The 23200-nt window shown below is 40.1% G+C and overlaps 1 protein-coding gene across 12 annotated transcripts in view; it reads right to left on the bottom strand.

Annotated features, from left to right (window-relative positions):
- PTPN13 (protein tyrosine phosphatase non-receptor type 13) overlaps nt 1-23200 on the bottom strand; it is a 186549-nt gene that overhangs the window by 126921 nt on the left and 36428 nt on the right. For all 12 annotated transcript variants that reach the window (XR_012158461.2, XM_073340606.2, XM_073340603.2 and 9 more), the window contains exons 2-3: nt 17834-17953; nt 984-1153 (exon numbers count right to left, since the gene is read on the bottom strand). Coding sequence is in view for 11 of the 12 variants with exons in the window: in XM_073340606.2 (XP_073196707.2) it covers nt 984-1153; nt 17834-17948 (285 nt within the window). In the remaining variant the exon portion in view is untranslated. The remainder of the gene's footprint in view (nt 1-983; nt 1154-17833; nt 17954-23200) is intronic.

Below are 23200 nucleotides of genomic sequence, written 5' to 3'. Positions count from 1 at the left end.
AGTTCACGAGAGCTCACCAGAACAGAACAGAACAGAACACAGAGAGGAAGTTCCCAAGGAAAGAGACTGCTCAGGGGAGCAGTTCAGAGAGCACCAGAAACAAAGGGGACCTAGGAAAGGGCAGGGCAATGAATGGCAAAGCCCTAGGAAAGCCCAATCCCAGTGAAGGGACCTTACACACAGCAGCAAGAAGTCCAGGTCTTTGGGGAATTACACACCACTCCAGAAACAAGCTGCTGTAGTTTTCCATCTGGAGGGGCCCAGAGTTCAGAGAAGGAGCCATTCTAGAACCCTGAAGGGGCATCATTCATAATATACAAGCCTCGCAGAATTGACTGATAGCCCACAGGGGAAACTGAGGCAATGTCATATCTGACCACAGCGGCCACATCAGGGTGACTTCCACACTATTATACCCTGCAACATCCCCCTAAATAAGAGTTGAAGAGTTTAGGATTATGAAGACCAGTCAAATGAAAGGGGTGGGAATAGAACCCCATCCCCTTCTCATTCCCAGCCCTGTCCATATTCTGCTAGGCTGAGTGGGTATTTTGCTGAAGAAAACCTTAAAGCTGAAGAAAAAAGAAAAAGGCTAATTTGGAGCCATTTGGAAGACTAGTCAGTTAACGATGCAGATACAATTTAGATTTATGTTCAAGCTCACCCTTACTTAGGTGAGCACCTAATCTTGGGGGGCAGGGAGGAGGAGAAGGGGGACTTCGTTACAGGATGTATGGTAACACCCATTGTTTCATGTTCTCTGTGTATATAAATCTCCCCACTGTATTTTCCATCTAATGAATGCATCTAATGAAGTGAGCTGTAGCTCACGAAAGCTTATGCTCAAATAAATGTTAGTCTCTAAGGTGCCACAAGTACTCCTCTTCTTTTTGCGAATACAGACTAACATGGCTGCTACTCTGAAACCAGTTATAATACAGTTTCATAGAGACTAACATTTTATGGGAGTGAAGGTAACGTACCTTTTCAACATCTGAAAGGGATGACAGTGACTGGTTCTGCAGAACCTCTGGTGCCGTGAATGCTCTCAGGTCCTGGTTGGAAACATTTTCATCTGTAAATGACACACTCCCAGATGGAAGCAACAGCAAAGACCATGGAGAAATGATGAAGCTCAGGTCAGTAGGATCAGCTATATTTGAAAATACAAATAAAAAACACAATTGAAAGGCAGCTGCTACTAAATAACAGGACTCCACAAAAATCATGTAAGTGTTCATCTGACAAAGAGAAAGTTGTGAAATGGAGTGGATGATCTAATTAGTCTTCTTCATTTGTAATTTCTATGACCACAATCGTTAAAATAGCTTTCATCACAAAAAGTTCATGGGAGATAAGCAGCAAAGACCTTTCGGGCAGTTTCAGTATTTTACTTTGAAAACACTGATGTTATTTATCTGGAATTCTTAAACAAAAGATCTACCAGAAACATGCACCATCCTTACTGTTTTATATTTTTAAATAAGATTGAGAAGACAAAGAAATAGACTGAAATAAAATTGTTACATCTGATTGCTAATGCTATTTAAATACAATGCTCAAGACAAGAAGAGTGAATTATTAAGCCCTTTCCCATCCACTTGTTTTCCGTAATTTCGCTCTACTTTACTTAAATGTAATCAATATTATTTTTAATATTTGTTATTTATATTAACATTCAACATCTGAGAAGGTAAGCATTATTCCCACTTTCCAGATGGGGGAATCTAAGGCACTGAGGTTAAATGAGAATGACTTTATCCTAAAGGTCAGAGACAGTATTATTGTTATAGCCAGGATTAGAACTCCTGACTCCTACACTACTTTTCATGGCCTTTGTTTTAATGATCCAGACTGATGACAAACATTTGATCATGCCAATATGTTCTGATTTATTTATTGTTTGTCATAAAACAGCAAGCATCCCAGGGGATTGTTTTTCTGATCAGAGGTAGGAGAATAAGGATATAGCAGAGACTAGAGCAGAATAAGAAAGTAGATTAAACTAAAACACATTAAAAAAATATAAATAGCACAATCTCACGCAACACATCTTACGTATACATCAGAATACAATAGCCAAAAGAAATTAACCTTAACTATCCAGTGCACAAGGGCCATGAAGTTTCACATGCTATATGTCAAGATTTAATTTGTTAACATTAACTTATAGCAGTTGAGCCGATGAGCCTTCTCTAAGAACCGGCTAATGTTACAAGGTTATCATACTTCAATGTATAGTTCAATTTTAAATATAGTGAATATACACAAACCTTATTAAAACCTTTTCAGGGTGAACTGTTTGATATTATTAATTCATTCAAAAATGTAAGTTAACATTAACCTATATTTTAGGTTACTAGGGACTAGATGCCTGCTCTCTTTTCCTCCCATTTTGCTTGACGACCACAATGGCTATCAATGTTTTTTCTTTAAATAATCACTACAGTAACCTCTATCAATTGGCTCTCATTTTTGTATTATTACTCATACCCTCGAAGTAACACAGAACCCTCCAAATGATTAAAGATTTCCCCCTTCAGGATGTCTTTTTGTTTTTAAAATGGAGCTGCCCACTGAAGTTACTTGATTGCTTCCTATTGGATGCTCACTATCAAGACTAATTCCTATAGTAAGACTGAAGTTAATTGGGGTAGCAGTGGAATGTGCAAAGAAGGAATCTGCACTCAACCAAAGAGCCTCCATTCAATCTGTGTGAATAATATTGTCAGAAAGAAACACAAACACTGAGATTATGAAGCCTACTGTTGACATTTTAAGAGAGAAAACCTCCTACACCAGGAACTTGCAATTCTGGCACCTGGATATTTAAAGCTCTCTGGATAAAATCTGATGTAAACTCTGGCCACGAACCTGCAAAGAGGCTTTCAATCCATAAAACACATCTTGAAAATAACCGTGGGCAAAGAAAAAGCAACCGTTCTCATGGGTCTAAAAGATTTTAATGACTGCTGTATGAACATCAGAACACCACAACTCAAGTACATACAAATTGTGATGTAACAAAGATTTAATGTAGTGTCGTAATAACAGAAAAAATATTATTGTCATTCTAGGGAGAGCGGCAATAGTTCCATTTCCTCCTACAATTCTGTTTCCTAGGCTGTCCCATACTCCTGTAATTTACTGTAATTCCAACATCCCAGGAGATTTACTGAGTAACTATGTATGGAATAGATATCAGAAATAAACAGACCTACCAAACAAATCCTTCAAATTCCCAGGCTTCAATCCTTCCAGCACTCTGAGATTATGCATCTGGTTCTAACGTCAGACATTTAACAAAAGAAAAACGTGCCTCAGAAACGTAGGTTTAATTTTCTAGATCAATGGACAGAACTCCCAATTTATAGATATCAGAGAAATTGTCCACTCCTATCTGTATGTAGCAGAATAGCTATTAAAGACCATTTAATGTGTATTGTGGGGATTAACCTTTGGTAATTTTTTGGGGTTCGAATAAGAGCTTATTGTCCCTATTGGCTTGGAAATGGAAAGTTTCACTTCATAAATTAAGAACACTTATGGCAACAGGAACACAACAAATATTCATGAACAGGAAGGATTTTATGGACTTTACTTAAAATAATGATGATTAATGTTTAGAGACTCAAAACTATACTATAAACAAGCAAACATACAACTGCACCTTTCACCTTCAAGTATCTACTCCCTGTTGCCTAATTAAGACTGAATGTGTTTCAGCATTTGTCATGACACTGAGAACATTACACTTTCAACACTCAGGGTATATCTACACAGCAAAAGCTGTGCATAGTACAAGCTACAACCTGAGTTACGCAGGCCAGCTGGATTTAAGCTAACAATAGCAGCAAAACCGCTATAGTACAGGCTTCAGAGCAGGTCAGTGAGCTTATTCAGTGTGTCTGTGCTGGGATTGTACTACCTGTGCTGAAGCCAGGCTTTACTGTCTTCAATGCTACTGTTACCCACATTAGCTGGGTTCAAACTAGCTTGGGTAGGCTAATCCAGGCACAGCTTTTGCTGTGCAGACAAACCCTGAGACACAGATTTTGATTCACAGTTACAGCCACTAGGACTGGAATTCTATTCTACGGCTTGATTCTTTAAGAGGCATAATGACATATCTACCTGTAACTAATTCCTATGCACAGCTGCTCTACATTTTTATTTAAGTAATTCAGCATTACACTAAAAGATACCAATGATGATGAGAGTGAACTCAAAGGGGAGAATTATAAAGGATTAATAGAGAGTGGCATCTTAATTTAAAAAAACTCTTTCTTGAACCTTATATTCAAGCCTCAAGGGGAAAATGGGAGAAGGAAAAAAAACTTCAGGGTTCACACTGTAGAGCTGGTTTCCTCTATTCTCCCACTTTCACATTATAAGAGAGACCTGAACACACTTTCTTCAGGGAGTAAATGGAGAATACCGTCTTTGGTTACGTGAGGGAAGCAGATTTTAACCCACAAACAGCACTGCAGCAGCTTCCCATTGAAATGGTATTGGCATTTTATGAATCATAAAAACAATATTAGTTGATACAAGTATTTTTTAGGGCTGTCAACCGACTAAAAAAATTAATCGCGATTAATCGCAATTTTAAATAACAACAGAATACCATTTATTTAAATATTTTGGGATGTTTTCTAAATTTCCAAATATATTATTTTCAATTACAACACAGAATACAAAGTGTACAGTGCTCACTTTATATTTATTTTTGATTATAAATATTTGCACTGTAAAAACCAAAAGAAATAGTATTTTCAATTCACCTAATAGAAATATTGTAGGGCAATCTCTATCATGAAAGTTGAACTTACAAACGTAGAATTATGTACAAAAACAGATCAGTGTAAAACTTTAGAGCCTACGAGTCCACTCAGTCCAACTTCTTGTTCAGCCAATTGCTCACACAAACAAGTTTCTTTACATTTGCAGGAGAAAACGCTGCCCGCTTCTTGTTTACAGTGTCACCTGAAAGTGAGAACTGGCATTCGCATGGCACTGTTGAAACCGGCATCGCAAGATATTTACTTGCCGGATGCGCTAAAGATTCATATGTCCCTTCATGCTTCAATCACCATTCCAGAGGACATGCGTCCATGCTGATGACCGGTTCTGCTTGATAATGATACAAAGCAGTGCAGACTGACGCATGTTCATTTTCATTATCTGAGTAAGATGCCACCAGCAGAAGATTGATTTTCTTTTTTGGTGGTTCAGGTTCTGTAGTTTCCACATGGGAGTGTTGGTCTTTTAAGATGTTTGGAAACATGCTCCACACCTTGACCCTCTCAGGTTTTCGAAGGCACTCAGATCCTTAAATCTTGGGTCAAGTGCTGTAGCTATCTTTATGTATCTCACATTGGTACCCTCTTTGCATTTTGTCAAATCTGCAGTGAAAGTGTTCATAAAACGAACAACATGTGCTGGGTCATCATCCGAGACTGCTATAACATGAAATTTATGACAGAATGTGGGTAAAACAGAGCAGGAGACATACAATTCTCCCCAAGGACTTCAGTCGCTAATTTAATTAACACATTATTATTTTAGCGAGCATCATCACCACAGAAGCATGTCCTCTGGAATGGTGGCCGAAGCATGAAGGGGCATATGAATCTTTAGTGCATCTGGCACGTAAATACCTAGCAATGCCAGCTACAAAAGTGCCATGCGAATGCCTGTTCTCACTTTCTGGTGATATTGTAAATAAGAAGCGGGAAGCATTATTTCCTGTAAATATAAACAAACTTGTATCTCTTAGCATGGCTGAACAAGAAGTAGGACTGAGTAGACTTGTAGGCCCTTTATATTGTTGTTTTTGAGTTCAGTTATGTAACCAAAAAAATTATATTTGTAAGTTGCACTTCCACAATAAAGAGACCACACTACAGTACTTGTATGGAGTGAATTGAAAAATACTGTTTCTTTTGTTTATCATTGTTACAGTGCAAGTTAGCAACTACTACAGTTTTGAAAAGCAATGAGTCAGACTAACCTTACTGCCAATTGAGACCGTCTTGCCACTAGAGTGCCAATTAGTCAGTCACTCAGCATTGAGGTCTTCCCCCGTTTCGCTTTTTGTGTTGAGAATGTTTTCACCTCAAGGCAACACCTATTTTAGTACTGAAGGAAACTCGTCTTTGCTTTGTCTGGAAAGCAGTAGAGGAGGACAAAGAAACAAGAGCTTTTTTCAAAAAATTACCTTTTCTATTCACTTCAGACTTTAATTTGTTGACTTTGTGGAGAGACGACAACATTTATCCCCCGTGCTTGGTATAAGACTTATTATAGAACGTCTCAGTGTAAACGCTCCAATAAGTCTGGGTGAACTACTTTCATTGCAGAGCATATAGCAGGAGAGCAAAAATTGTGGTTCTCAACATTAGTAATCAGTTGATGCTTCTTGGCTTGAGATATGAGAAACTTATTGGCCTTCTTTCATGTTTAAGAGGCACTGAAAGTCCTAAGGAAATGTGGTTCCCTGTAGGTGGGAGGGACTGAACAATATAGGGAGAAAGAGATCAGTCTTGAAGTGCTATGTAGTTATGCCTGTTGCTGTTGTTTTGTGCTTTCCCAATCTTGGGGTAAAGAAATTCTACTCAAGGGTCTGAAATGCTGTAACTTCATTGTTTTTGCCTGCCATTAGTGTAATGGAACTGACTAATCCATCAACTGTAAATTGGGGTAAGCAAGACTAAAGAAAAGCCAAGATTTGTATGAGAAATATCTGAATAACTTGTGCAAAAGTTTAAAAGAAAATGGATTAAACACACTGATGTCACCTTAATTTGTGTCAAATGAAATTAAGGCCACTCTTCTGTAACATAGTCTGAAAAGTATCTCTAATGTGTATTTAAGTGTTTGAAAGGCTGTAAAACATGCATTTATCAAGCTGTAAAACAAATTATCACCTGAATTTCCATTTATTAAGCTGCATAAATAGTGATGTATATAGGGGTGGGAAGAGAATTCCAAACCTACCGACTTCGTGTATTGGGCCCATTTCTGTAGCCTTTGACTACAATGGACTTCCACTGAAGTCAATTCCCTCCTCACATAAGATATCTTTCTATATTTGTGATTCCTGCTTGTAAACACACTTCACATTGGGAAACTTTCTGTCTAGCACCAATGAGTAATCAATTGATTTATTATTTTCATTAGAGTAGCACCTACAGGACTCAACCAAGATCAGGACTCTACAAATTCATAGTAAGAAACGTTTTACTTTTATATATGCCTTCTATTCACATAGCCTATTTAAAACCAACATTCCCATTCCAGTATTCAGAAAGCTTTCTCATTATGCAGAATTGCAGTAATAAACTTTGGAAGATAAAACAGGAGAGCTACCAAAAACCAAAATATAAACCAAAACCAAAATAAAAAAAAAAACAAACCCACCAGCAACAAGTTGAGGAGACACCACATTTGACCAAAATAACCAAAAGGCACTCCAATCAACTGAAAAGTAAATCTTAAAAAATCTATTTGGTCAGATCTTTTCTTAGTTTAATTTTTACTGTATTAAGAGTCTTATCATGCTCCCTTCTTAAGCCAACCAGAAAACTCTAATTTACTGCAATGGCTGGAGGCTCAGGACCTAAATCAACAAACACAGAGATGGAAGAACTGTCTTCATTATCTTGAAATACGAAAAAAGGTATGGTATGCTATATAATAAAACTAAGGCAACTTTAGAAATCAAAGTTTATTGCTGTCACTCTTCCAAAACACACACTGCAGCTAATTACTGGATTTGGAAGAAAAGGTTTTCTTATTCATATTAAAACCACAAAAAACAAATATTTTAAAGCAATGTTAAGGGTCTGACTCAAACATGAAAGGAAACTTAGAGTTATGACTAGACTCCATCTTTAAATTACTTTTCTGTACCACAAGGATTTTAACACAAACACACCCTATGAGCTGAAAATACAGGATCAAAATCCATCTTCCTAGTTAACTCCAATAAAAGCAATGAATTAGGCCTGGAGTCCTATTTTTACTAGGGTCAGAAATATTTATTGGACACCTACTACCCCGAAGACTCAGTTTATTACCCCAGGACAAAAAAAATCCTTCCTACCACACACAGGGCCATACTCCTCAATTTTACGGAATAAACAGTCACACTGTTTACTGTTTCCTATATTTCATTGTAATATGGACAGTCGGTCATCTGTTTAATACATTTTAAAAAGGTAGTTAGTAGGGGTATGTCTGCACTGGAGCTGCAGGTATAATTTCCAGCTTAGCTAATGATACCCATGCTAGCTCCAATTGAGCTAATGTGCTAAAAACAGAAGTGTAGCCATGGTGGCGCAAGTGGAAGACCAGGCTAGACAGATCATATCTCCATCTGAACCAGTAAGTACGAATTCAGGGCAGCTAGCCCCTCCTGCTGCTCACGTCAGCACAGCTACGCTTCTATTTTTAGCACGCTAGGACAATCAGAGCTAGCGTGAATGTGTCTCATTCAAACTGTAAGTAACACTTCCAGATCCGGTGTAGACATCTCTCTCTTGCTTTTGCTTTGTCTTCTTTTTCTTCCTGTCTTCTCTTCACTTTGTGTTTCTTTTCTTTCCTTTAATAGATCTTGGTGTATATCATACCTTCAGCAGCCATTTCCTCTTTTCTTTCACTCTCCTTCTATTCCCTTATAACCTGTTCTCTACCTCTTCTCATACGTTTTCTGTCTGGACACCCAACATCTCTCACTTTCTCAATACCCTACCTCTTTTCTAACTTATCGCATCAGTTTCTCCCCACAACTCTCTGTCCAAACCCAGCCATCTACATAGACCTTGAAAAATTATAGCAGACTCCTAAGAGCCAGGGGACCCAACTAAGATGAGGGGTGCAACTGTACAGGGGAAATATTCATGTGAAAAGCCAAGTGCCCATGTCTTCTTTCTCAGCTGGTAAGAAGTGAATGGTGCTTGAGTTCTTGCCAGAGTATTGTTTCTTGACCCTACTCAGGGTAAAAGATGCCTGATCAAATTTGAAGTCCTCACCCAACCCTCCAAACCAGCTGGCTCTGGAAGGTGCACATACTTTGTCATTCTTGCATTGCAGAACCTTCTGGGTGCTCCAAGCGTGGGATACTGATCTACTCCTCTTCCAACTTCCAGGTTGTGTTTTCTAAGTTCTCTTTCACCGCGAATAAATCCAGGGCCTTCCTCTGCTGCCTCTCTTAGGTTTCCCAACCAGCCCAGGAGCAGCTTGAAATTGATCCAGTTCTTGGCAGTTTCATGAACTAATAAAATGATGCAACAGCATTTCTCGGTACACCCCCAGACAACCCCCAAAGCAATGGCTCCTCCAACATGAGAAGGACCCCTGTCTCAGGAAGTATCTCTGGGAGAAAGACAGAAGTGTATTCCCTCCTCCCGCCCCCAGTCTTGCTGCATGTCACCCTACTCACTGTCGTCACTGGCCATCTTTCTTCCCCTGATTTTACCTGGCCTCACTGTCTGCTTATTGGTGAGCTAGAACAAAGAGGAAATATCCCCAGGCAAACAATAGCAGGGACAAAATAATTAAATGAAATACCACTTGTTTACTGGTGGAAGAAAACACATAGGCAGCTCAATTCCTGCTGCTGGTGTTCCTGTTACACTAACAGTTTCATGCTGAGAAAGGCAGGACAAACATCCCTGACTTCCTCTTTGAATTACTTCTTAACTCAGGGTCCCCTCTCTGTGGCAGGAGTCATGCCATTAGGGGACTGCGTGTGCCATTCATCTGAGTCCTGCCCTAAATCCACTATGAGAATTATAAGAAAGAAACAATTCGCTTTTAATAGTTTGCTTTTCATCCACAGATCTCAACACCTTTTAAACAACATCACTATTCCCATTCTATAGCCAGGAAATTAATGTACAGAAATGTGGGATGAATCACTTAATTTAACAGAGCAGGTCAGTGACCATACTTGGAATAAAACCCAGGTCTCTTGACTCTCAGGCTAGTATTCTATCCAATGGACCATGATTCCCAAGGGTTCCGGATACCAGGAGCAAAACTGGAGTCTCTAACTTCACTCCGCTGCTGTTTTGCAAAGCAAGGAGCACCAGTAAAGGCTTGGATACTCTCTGAAGATTTTGAGAGCCACCACCGCATCAGTTTACACTCCATTTATATCTGGAAGACCATTTTCACAACCAGAAGAACTGGAATTTTTGTTTTAAATCAAGTCTTAAATTCTGCAGAAGCGAATAGGACTCACTCATGAAAGCTATGTAAGTGCCCTGGGTGAGTGGATTTTTCAAGCTTCAATTAAAACTGTAGATAGCACAAATAACGTGTGTTAAACAGCAGCACTAAAACTTTTCTTTTAAAAAAACCATGGAAGGTGATACAGCAATTTTGTATGACTGCTTTAGAAACAGATTGTGACTTGGTATTGTAAAAGCTATCCCTTAAATATGCATTTACAGACTTTACAAAACCCAGATCATTTACTCAATAAACCTCAAGGCCTTCTTCGAAGTAATTACTGCCTGTCATGGAACTGAACCTATATATTAAAAATCCTTTTGAAGAAAAGCTTGCACAGACACTCTGCTCATATTTCTGAATTAGAAGACATGCTTGTAAAATCACTTTTCTCCAGATGGCGCAAACTAAACAGTCTGCCTTGTGAACTAGATGCCTACTAATTGTGCATAAACAAACTATTCTTGATTGTTATAATGCAAAGAAAAAGTTTTAAAGATTGAAAAATTTGGTTGACAACGTACAGCAAAAAATGCTCATCCCAGGATCATTAAATATATTTACAAACCTTTGGCACCTGGATTTAACATGTAAAGTATGGCAGACTCCTTCATCAGAAGTATTTTGTGCACGTATACAAAAAAAAAATAGACTTACATGAATTAGGAAATATGCCTTCCATGGGTATTTCTCACTTAAAATATTATTCCACTACCAGTTCCTGATAACATGTAAATAAATGTGCATGATGTGCCATCGCTGGGAGACCACGGAGAAGCAGAAGCAGTTTTTGTAGCTGTGCTGGTACTAGGTATAATGGAGGAATTTGTAGTCTCTTCTTATTTAGAGGAAGCCTTTTTATTCAAACACTTGACAAAATATCTCAGAACTTTCTTCTGTGTATTTATGGTTTGTTTAACATGGTGGGGATCTCTCCTTGGGGAAAAGACAAATAAACATTCTCTTTTTAACTATCTACTAAGGCATGAAGACAGAGTATGGAGTGTGAAGACACACACACACGCACGCACACGCCCAGCTGAGGGTTCACATATATACGCTACATTACAAAAATAAAGGTTTCAAGTTTGTCATTTGAACATATGTAGTATTCAGCGATTACTGTATAAAGACTACTAGTTGGGAATCTAAGCTCCGATATTCCAAATAACGATACTTTGAATTAAGGCAAAAATCATTCTGAACACCACATTTATATTAATGGAATAATGATATATTCCCTATACTCACTACTTGAAATAAAAGGGGAATTCAGGAGCAATACAGATGCAACGCTTATTATGAGTGGGTAAATCCTGCTGCCTGCTCTGCAGGACATTCACTCCAGCAGAACCAATACTGTTCTGCTCAGCAAAACAGAGACTGCAGACAGGATGCTCAAGATCCCATGTAGGGGGATGTGACCGGGAATATGGCCATGGAGCTGTGATCCATAGGTGCAACTCGTGCCCCAAGCACAAAGAGGGAGTTATGGAGTGTGTGGGGCAAGTGGATCCTGACTTTACCAGCTCTTCTCCCCACTGCACACTCACTCACTGTATATGGGAGGATACATGGACCTGGGGGTTATAGCAGCCCTTAGGCCACAGTACGGACCACCAAGCGGATTCCTTGTCCTGCCAACCCCTAAAGACTTCTTCAGCACACACCCTTGCTGCCCAGGTTATACCCTTGGACCAGGACTTGCTCCTAAAGCGTTGACAGGCTCCACTTCAATCTACAAATTAACATAGTTCAACCAATTTAGACATAGGAATAAAAATATGTCGTCTGACCTTTTTCTTTTCTTCCTTTTCCTTTTTATTTCAGGCTGGACATTTATTCCCAGAAACACAGGGAAGGTAACTGACTGGGAGCTTCTAAGGTAGAATATCAACAAAATTAATTTAAAACAACACAGCCATTAAGCCAGGTACAAAGAAAGCGAATGACCTTTTCCTAGAGGCAGAGGAGCTTCTCCAGAGGTCAGGGAGAGGGCGAAAGAATTTTTCACTAATTATTAAGCTTCTTCGTGCCTGCTCTGAAGTTCTTCTTGTTTTGCTCCTCCAGAAGAACTCTTAACAGCAGCAATAAGGGAAACATCCTCTGAGAGGTCCCTTCCTTCTAACCAAAATACAGGAATAATCTTTACAAAAACCATCTCCAAATCCTCCTTTCAAAACCACTGGAATTTTTGGTATGGCTTCTGATCAATTATGTGTCCACTAGTCTTTACTGAGCTGTAGTTGCCAGCCTTGTGAGCTAAGTCCAGAATTATGCAGCTTGGTAACAAAACACTTGTGAGAGCAGAGTTTATTAAGCATTGCCAAAAGACAGATAAACAGTGTGGTCCAGTTTAAAAAAAGAGAGACAGAACTGGTTGAAAAGGCAATAAAACCAGGGAGATTATTCAGGTAAACAGTATGCAATATAAATGTAAGGCAGTAATTTTGAAATAACCCTTTAAGCACATGCAGCTAAAATAAAAATCCCTGAAGTCACACAATAACTTTGAGCAGCACCATAAAAATTGTCACTTTTAAGATGTTGATGACTGGTACTCTTGAATTCTCACTTCAGAGAAGTAACACACACACACACTCAGTCACTCACACACACACTCACTCTTCAATCCCTCCATAAAGTGTCCCCTTTATGACTATACATTTTATCAGCTACAACTTCATTTTGTTTTACCTGTCCCCATCTTTTTGTGTGTGACCATTAATAGTAAAAATAGAGAAAAGCCTCTCCATGTAACAGTTTCTCAATACGCATCTTTCTCAATGCCCTGTTCTATGGATGTGACAGTTTTTTAAGGGTATGCCAAGGCCAGGTTGTGGGAGGTCAGGCAGGTGCCCAACAAGTCTTTAGATAGGGCCAGATTATGCCCCATCCTGCGAGCCAGCAGAAGGGAGTGGATGGTGCACCATACCACCATTCCCTGTGCACAGACAGAAACAGGCTCTGCAGAACTATTACATCCTCTCCTTGTTCAGGCAGGTGGGAAAGAAGAGGGGCAGGGAGATCCCTGTCTCCGTACCCCCAACACACCAGCAACATAGTTACAATAGCACAAGGGGGGAGCGTACACTGTGACCTGTTACAGTTAACGCCCTTCTCAGAGTAGTGGAGAGACAGGGAAAGAGATTTTTTTTTATTAGGGGTCCACTAGTAGTTTTAATACTATGACTAGGACTTCAGCTAGGAGTTTCAGGTCCCAGAAAAACATAATTACTACTTCCCTACCACCAATGTTTTATAATACTGTATTGCAATGCATGCACATACTCTTTCTTCCATACAGCCACAATTCGCAAGCTGGCCTGGTCTCTCCCCATTCCACTCTGGTATTATTTTTAACTCATTCAACTTTGCCTGGTCCTATTGGTTGTCTGTTTCACCTCAGCTCCCTGTTTTTTTTCACCTGGTCCACATGTTTTTCTGTTCCCCACCACATATATCTTGATATGGGATTGGACCAGGTGACGTATTAGGTCCTTTCTACCTTTAACTTTGGGTGATTATTCACAAGTTATCTAGCTGAAGCAGGTGATTCCTGGTTTATTTTTTCTTGGCAACAAAAAACATGACATGCCCTTTTCATTTCTACAGATATACACCAAAGATATTGCACCTGAAAGACTGGTTACTTCTGACCTCATGGCGTACAGGGTGCAAGACCCAGCATGTCTGAAACAGCTGAGACACCCTCTAAACAACAAAATTGTTGTTGCAAGTAATTAAGTAGGAGGAGGTCTAGGATCAGCTTTTTCAAATCTATCTACAGATTAATCTAAATAGTATCACTACTCTAACTAGCAATACCAGACTGCCTGATCTTCTCCTCCACTTAACTTATCATACAACATGCAGCCAATTCGGTGTCCAGAGCCGATTTTTTTAAAATTTGTCTTTCCAAATAGGACACGCCAAACCATTTTTTCCATTAATGATTAGCTATGGAAACAATTTATGAAGTGCCTTTATGCAGAAAATTGGAGACAGCCCATAGGAGAGCAACAAGAGGTTTAGAAAACACGACTTATGAGGAAAGGTTGAAAGAATTGGGCACATTTAGTCTACATAAAAGAAGACACAATATTTAAAGATATAGTAATAGTCTTCAAATAACGTACAAGGTTGTTATAAAGGGGATGGTGATGAATTGTTCCCCATATCCAGTGAGAATAGGACAAGAAGTAATAGGCTTAATTTGTAGCAAGGGATATAGGTTAGGTGTTAGGAAAAGCTTTCTAACTACAAAGATAGTTAAGCACTGGAACAGGTTATCTAGGCAGGCTGTGGAGCCCCATCATTGAAGGTTTTAAGAACAGGGAGGGTCTAGGTGTACTTAATCCTGCCCCAGTGTGGGGAGATGGGTAAATGAACTCGCTGAACTCTTGAGGTCGCTTCCAGCGCTACAGTTCTAAGATTTAATGATTCTGTCATCTGCTAGAATTGTAAATAAAGAGTAGGCATAATAATGTGCATGCATGTATATAGGCTAACGAATTATACATACTGTAATTAATCCATCTATGGTAAACAATATAAGAAGTAATTTCAGCTTTGTTTTTAATTAAACACTTGAGTGGGGTAAGGTTCTGGGCTCAAACATAAAAAATGCAGAAGGCTACATTCAAAACAGTCAAAACTTTTGGAAGTAACGAAGTTATCAAATGCATAGTAGTAGTTTGTTTTGGCCAATCTTCTTCCATTACATGGAAAAAAATAATTTCTGAAATTAGCCATGTTACAATAGTGATTGTTCAACGTCTGCCGATAATTGGCTGCCTTTGACACTGTTGATTATGAGGTATTGCTTGTGTGCCAGAGAACCTTGGAGGGAACTAATGGAAATCCCAAAAGGTTGGGTACTATAGTAAATGAAACAATGAATTCAAACTACTGTGGCTCTTTTGGGTAATGTTGATCACTAATTTGGCTCCTGAACCACTGAGGTCTGAGTATCACAGGCTACATTCCTAATTAAATCTTTCAAGTACAGACATACAAATAAACTAAGCATTGATTAATTGGCTTTGACTGTCCTTTTTATTATAAGGCTGGGTTGTTGGTGGTGGTGGTCTTTAAAAAATGTAAGAAGTTAGAAAGGAAAACCCCACTTTAGGACAACAAACAGAAAATCTTCTCTCAATTATGCAGATGAACTCAATTAAAATAATATTTTCCACAGGCCATTTTTACCTCTGAAAATTGTGTGGAAGGAATTAATAGAACTCTTCAATGAAAATCATGCTTGTTCTAAAATAATCCTACTGTCACTACATAGTAATTCGTGCTGATTATTGCCCATTACATACTTTAAAAGAACTGGCTAACAAGGCTTTTGTTACTGCAAGATTAAAAGCCTTAAGGGGGTTGAAAGATTTATTCCAGTTCTTTAAATATATTTGAAAAGCTGTCCCATTTGTGAACCGAAGGAGTTTTTTCATAAGCTTCTTTGTAACCCTTTAAAACAAAATTATTGTCCAGTATAGATGACCCACATTTTGAACTCTTAACTTTCGGATTTATCTGAACCTTCCAAAAAATGCTACAACAAGGCCTTATCCTACAAAACTTTACTCACATGAATAGCCCCATTGAAACCAGCAGGACTACTCATAAGACTAGGCCCACAGTTTGTTTTTGTCCAAATCACTTTCTGAAAACAGCATTCACTAGTATGCCTAAGAAGAAAGCATTATAAAAGTATATAAAATAATGAATGGCTGAAAGAAGGTAGAACAGGAACTTCTGCCCTCTCTGCCTTGTAACACAAGAACAAGGGCACATTCATTTAAATTAAAAGATGGCAGATTCAAATAGATAAATGGAAATATGTTTGACACAACGCATAATTAAACTGTGGAACTCATTACCACAGAAAGTCATTGAGGCCAAGAATTTAGCAAGATTAAAAAGGATTGGACATTAACATGGATATAAATAATATTCCTAGTTACCCTAACTGACAATAATTTTGGAAGGAAAATTAAACCTCATGCTTCAGGGCTTAAACCAATCTTTAAGTATCAGAGATCAGGAAAATCCCACATCTGCCTAATGTGAGATGACCTAAGCAACCTGAACTGGCCACTGTTGGAGACAGCAGCCTAGACAAAACATGAGTCTGATACTATATGGCAATTCCTACGTTTTATTTTACACTTCTGTTAAAAAATATGAAGTGTCAGTTTGTAATTATATGCTTGAAAAAAAAAATTTTAGTGGGCCTTTATTTAGTAGCTGTGACTGTGCAAATAAACCCTTCCCTAGAACAGAAGGGGTTACGGAGCTGTTTTGGACTGGGCCCCACTGCACCTACAAATCATGCCAGGACTGGAGGAAGAGTTAAAAAGAAGGAACTCTACTCAGATGGGTGAAAACCTTGGGAAGAGAATAGGCTGTTGAGCTTCTCCAGTCCTGGAGAGAGGACTGGCAGCTTACAGAGCCCCTATGCTCCCAGAAGGAAGGTGCAGACACCCTGAGTTGAAGGGGAAAAAGAACTGCAGCTTTGCACTGGAGCCTAGTGAACTCTGAAGTGCACACTGATACTCCCAGGACATCAACAATCCCTCTAAAGCAGTGATACTCACAACTCAATGGTTCAGGGGACAAATTAGCGATCAACATTTCCCAAAAGAGCCACAATAGTGTGAATTTATATGTAATTCTCACAGGAAAATGACTGACCAAGTATTCTACAATTGTTTAATAACATAGTAAAGGCATCCTGATTGGTTAATAACTTAGATTGGTTAATGAATAAATCACACAGTGTTTTAATACCATGTGCTGCAAAGAGCTGTAGGAGACACATTAAAGAGCCACTTGTGGCTCCCAAGCCTCAGTGTGAGTATCACTGCTCTGAAGTAAGAGATGCCCATATCCTGGAAGGAGCTGCCTACAGGTTTCTCTTTACTTTTGTTTTATGTAACTCTTTTTGCTGACTACAGGCTGTTTGGTGGCATCACCAGAGACACAGAAGAGACTGTCAAGAGGCCCTGCCAGAAGGTGAGCACCAGCCTGCTAAAAAGATGCCCGGCAGTATCCACTGGGGTTGGGGTGGAGTAATTGGACTCACATGTGTGCACTCCCAATGTTGTCTAAAAGAGGGTGACCTACCATGGGCAGATTTGTGACAGTTGCAGAAATAAGTAATTTTCAAAGTAGGGTCCAATTTCTCAGAGTAAAATTACACATATAGCTGTATGTGCACATTTATGTACAAAAATTAGCACATGTAAATACAACTTCTCCACATTGGTACAAGTACTCTTTCAGAGACCAGCTTAAGGCTGCTACAAAAGTCTGACCTTTGAGCCTAATTTACATTGTAAAAAATTTGCAAAGGGGAAACGAGGATGGCTGCAGGGAGAAGGAAGAGAGAATACCCTTAGGTTTGCCCAGGGCGGTTTAATGCCTAAAGAACTCCTCATATACAGCATTTCAGACGCTCCAGATTGGCGCCTGACACATTGTCATTTCTTCAAGCTTTTACTCCATTAAAGCAAAGATATTGAAATTGCTCTCAACATTTCTCCAGTAGCATATGTGCTAGCATTTTAAAGGCATAAGAGATTACCTTTTCTGAATAACTCTTGAAGGCTTTCCGCACTTTGATTCAATACAGCCCATATTTCTTCTTCCTGCAGTGGCCCTCCCCGAACCTCCAGGGCTTCAGCCAGCGACACATGCATATTACCTGGGAAAGAAGACATAACTGGTTTAAGAAGGCATGTGCGCGCACGCACGCACGGTCGTTTTTTCCTTATGCGTAGCATTTAAGTGGAAATGTATATTTTTAAAGCCTAAATCACAAACTCTCTACCATGCTACTGTTAATAAAATATAGGTGGGGAGTGAGGGGGGCATCCCCCTACAGAATTTTAATCATGAGTGAAATTTTTAATTAAAACATCATGATTACAATGAAGCAGAGAAAAAAAAGGAACAGTTTTGGAAAAAAAAAACACATTAGCTTCACGTACTATCCAACAATTAACTGCAACATTCTAGCATTAAACTATCTGAACATCTACTATGGGCAGGAGTTTTCTTTGTTTAAACTACTGATCAGAACGATTAATATCTTCAGTTGATTTACATTAGTAATCCCATTAACACTTTCTGACTGGAATAAGTAATACCAGCAATTTATCAAGAACAATCCCCTCCACTCCCAACATCACAGTTTTCAAATTTTTCCTACCCGAATCACAACACAGTGTATGCTGCTTAGAGAAAGATCAGTTCTGAATTTATGTCTGTTGTATTCAGTGTCTGCTTAGTAAGCATGGGGAAAAGTGTTGATGTATAGATTGTATCCCTGAAAATAACACAACTTTGTTGCTTCATAGTTAGGAGAATTAAAGACTTTGCAAAAAAATTGACAGTGCTTTCACAGTAACAAAAGAATATCACCATAATGTGGTGCACAGTTGTTTAATCAATCAACATACTATATGATTCTGACAATAATTGAATGTATCCCAAATGTATTCTTTTTATTAGTCTAAGCTCCATTCATTCCTATGAGCTGAAAAGCATCTGACATTTACTTGCTAATTTTCTGCAGCTGAGCATGGATGCCAAATGTTTTCATCTTAAGCAACTGTGTCATTTTAATGAAACATATGATAATTCTGCTGCAGAATCAGATGGAAAGTGTCTCTGTTTCTTTCCTCTGTTGCAGGAACATCTTGGGGCACGCAGGTCTCTTATATAGCAAATTAGAGATCATAATTGCTTCATTTTCCATTTGGAAAGACTTCGATTCTGGCCTCTGTTGCCCACAAGAACCCCAGACTCCACAACTTCCATCACGTCCTGCTAACAGAGAGCCATTTAATTCCTAATTCTAACTTCATGGGATCAGTACCTTGTTCTTCTAGGAATGTGACATATGTGCCTATAAAGCAGATTATTTCTGAAGTGCAGCAGATTTGTTTTTTTTTTAAAGCAACCAACCAACAATCCCAAAAAACAAAACAAAAAACTTTTTTTTAAAAAGTTTCGGGTTCAGGTTATCATTGCTAGCTCATATGCCCTTACATTTTGTAGGAGAAAAGAAATGGTCTATATTTTCTTGCTTATATGTATTCTTATGTAGCTCATGTGGTGATTTTATTAGTTATGCAGCTTTAAGCTTAGCCAAACATACGCAGCTGCAGGAAGGAGCTATGGCTATTCAATAGGTGGCACATATCACTCTGAGACAACACGGAACCAATCATCCAATATCATTTTAGAGGGTATTGCACCACCAGAGGTACCTTTTTCCACATAAGATGAAAACCAAAAGTCCTGACCATTCGTGGTCAGATCGCTAACTATGTAGTGTGACAAAGTTCCTGCTCTACCTTGGTGGGTCTTGCGCTTATTGGCGGATTTGCTCGCCTTGGAGCTTCACGGCAGCCCTCAGCTTGGCCGTTTTTCTGAACCCACAGTCCAGGTCGACGACTCCTGTGTCTGACCAGGAGTTGGGAGGATTTGGGGGGAACCCAGGCCCACCCTCTACTCCGGGTTCCAGCCCAGGGCCCTGTGGAATGCAGCTGTCTAGAGTGCCTCCTGGAACAGCTGGGTGACAGCTAGGACTCCCTGGGCTACTTCCCCATGGCCTCCTCCCAACATCTTCTTTATCCTCACCATAGGCTCTTCCTCCTGGTGTCTGATAATGCTTGTACACCTCAGTCCTCCAACAGTCCACGTTCTCACTCTCATCTCCCAGCTCCTCACACGCACAACACAAACTGAAGTGAGCTCCTTTTTAAAACCCAGGTGCCCTGATTAGCCTGCCTTAATTGATTCTAGCAGCTTCTTGATTGGCTGCAGGTGTTCTAATCAGCCTGTGTTAATTGTCTCCAGAAGATTCCTGATTGTTCTGGAACCTTCCCTTTTACCTTACCCAGGGAAAAGGGACCTACTTAGCCTGGGGCTAATATATCTGCCTTCTATTACTCTCCTATAGCCATCTGGCCCGACCCTGTCATAGTAGAGATGATCTGGTCCCATCACCATAGTATCCTGGGCAGGTTTTGCAACATCAGGATGTTAATCCTATGGCCTGGCCAAATGCCTTTTTGAATAGCTACATTCCATCTCTCATTTCCCCATGCATTTGGTATCCTTCATTTCCTGACCTAAACTGAGGTATCATGTTATTGAACACTGTTAAAGAGCTGTTCAGGCCTATCCAGAAGAAGAGATTACTCAGCCAGTGCAGTAACTGTGAATCTTCAAGATATGTGCTCCATTGCATGTGTGCAAGCGAGTCCTCAATCAGAGATTTTCAGTTAGCTGCGTCTGTTCAGCCTGCGCACGCATGCTATGCCTCCTCGTTCCTGACACCAAAACTATATATGGGTATGTAGACGAACACCCTCAGTTCCTTCTCCACCCAAACGTCCCTTGAGGAACAGTCTGAAGCAGAGGGGAAGGAGGGTGGATAGTGGTAGGTGTTTGAAGGGTGGCTGCCTTATCTGCCCTAGCCTCCTATTCCTCAAACGTCTCTTCCTATGGGGGGCGGAGAGTGGGGTGAGGGAAGGAGGGTAGGGCTGAACAACTCTGGCCTTCCTGTGAGAAGATACCAGTCCCTGGGGTCCCAATGCGGCCATAGGGGAGCCCATATGGAAGTCAGTGGCACACAGGGTTAGTTCCACCACCCTTGGTAGTAAGCGCAATCTTCCTGTAACTGTCAGGCAAAGGGTTCTCAGAGAGGTATGTCAGAGAACCCTGAACATACATAGAGGAGACTGACTGAAAGTCTCCCTCATTTTCCTTTATCTCGTCCAATGGGGGGGATGGACCCCACAGAAAACGGTGGAGAGTCCTGCAGTACAGGAGGGCAGTAATCCAGAGATAAGTGTCTCTGTATCGAGACACACTCGGTACCCATGAGAAGAGGGGACTCTGGCTCATCTGTTATCCAGAGATCCCTTGTATATCCTTAATTCTTGAGGTACCGAGTAAGGGATTAGTACCAGCACGATATCCAAGGCCACGGTCACTGACACCGATGGTACCATTGGTGTGTACTGAAGTTGATACCAATGGTGTCTGGTGCCATTGTGTGCTTGGTTCTGAATGCGCAGGTACCAACATCTGGGCCAAACATGAAGGTGCCCGACCTGATGTGTATTCCTGCCCTCCTTGCTTGAACACAGAACCAAGGTCTCATCGGAGCTGTGTCCTTTTTCCTTGGAGCTGTGGGACTTCACAGTCCTGCTGATATTGGAGGAGGAGTCCAACTCAACGACACCAAGCCGAGAAATCGAGGCTTCGGAGACTGTGGATCTTGTCAGACACCTGATACTTTTCAGAGCTGGCCCCTTAAGGTGATATAGGGTGATAGTCCATGCTCCTCTTTTTTGGAAACTTTCCCTGACACTTCCCATGTCTCTCTGGTGTTAAGGGAAAGTTGCGCTGAGATAGAAAGCGTGCTGGATCTATCTGGAGACAGATGTATAAGGGGAGTCTCCTGACTTGGCTCAGACGCTGGTACCAGGGAGCGCTCCATAATAAACAGCCAGCGCTTAATCTCCCTGTTCTTCCTCACCCTGGACTTGATGGCTAAACAGAAGTTGTACTTCTGGGAGATGTGAGACTCCCCCAAGCAGTGAACGCACTTAGAGCAGCCGTCGCTCACTGGTATGACCTCTCAGCAGGAGAGGCAGTGTTTAAAACCTGGAGAGAATCAGGCATGGCCTGCCAGGAGAAACAAATCCCGCATAATGAAAGAGAGGAGAAAATTATCATCTCCCTACTTAACTCTACTAACTATCTATAATAACACTAAAACTAACTACACTAAGTATTCTAAGAGAGTGATAAAAGCCGAGGCATGCTCAAGGCAGACAGGCTAAGGCTCTGTCTCAGGCTGAAGCAGCTGAGAAGGAACTGAAGGCGGTTAGCCTGAGCACCCTTATATAGCCTTGGTGTCTGGCACAAGGAGGTGTAGGGCGCATGTGTGGGCCAAACAGACACTGCTAACCGAAAATCTCAAGGGTTCAAGAGGTGCATGCACACCTGAAGTGGACCACCCGTTGGGGCACTATTCGAAGAAGTGGCATAGGTATTTAAACAGTGGGTGAAATTTTTATATGTACCTATAGCTATAAATTGTTTACACTTTGGAATCCTTTAGAATAAAAAAGATGCTATATTCAAATATATGTAATTGTCACTTATGACAGAAGAAGAATGCCTGGCACAGACACTGCTGCCGACGTCCTACACAGTAGTCCTAGACTGTACTGCTATTTGAAAGAACAAACTCATGGTTGCACTAGGTCACTGAAATAATTTAGATTTCTCTCTAAGTGATTAACTATGTTTAACATTCAATTTTCATTAGATGTATTTATTCATCTGAAGTGTTTTCAGGAACCAGGCTTTGAAGTTACTAGGTCAAATCAGCATATTATAAATAATTTACAAGTGTAAAGTCACAAAAATTAAGGACTGAAAGAAATCCATTAAAAGAAAGTCAAGGAAATTTGTAGATGAGGATTAAAGTTTGAAAATCTGAGAAGAAGGGGAAGATGCTTCAGTGTTATCTTACTTCACCCTGTTATGACTAGGTACTTAGAGATTCAGGGGCAGATTTAGACTTGCATAAATGGATGAAAGCCAGACCTGCACCTGCTTCCAGTCTGAATTTGACCTGAACAGGGAATTTTGTCTCAAATGCTGAGATCTGAATTTACAATAAAATGGGATAAAATAGGTGGAAAAAGAAGGGATATCTTCTGCCTGCAAAGACTGAAGGCAGGTGTTATCAAAATGTTGACTACTTATGCCATACCATAAGGAGGTATGTGCTGACAGCTTGCGCAATACAGTACCACAAAGAAGATCCCAGAGAATTTAGCTCCTCGGTAATTGAGGTTAGATTATAAAACTGGACAGCTCTTCACATAATACGCTTCTATGTAACTGTGCAAGGTACATT

This window comes from Lepidochelys kempii, chromosome 4, assembly GCF_965140285.1.
Source record: "Lepidochelys kempii isolate rLepKem1 chromosome 4, rLepKem1.hap1, whole genome shotgun sequence".
NCBI classification, from domain to species: domain Eukaryota; kingdom Metazoa; phylum Chordata; order Testudines; family Cheloniidae; genus Lepidochelys; species Lepidochelys kempii.
This window is presented reverse-complemented; position numbering and strand designations above follow the sequence as displayed.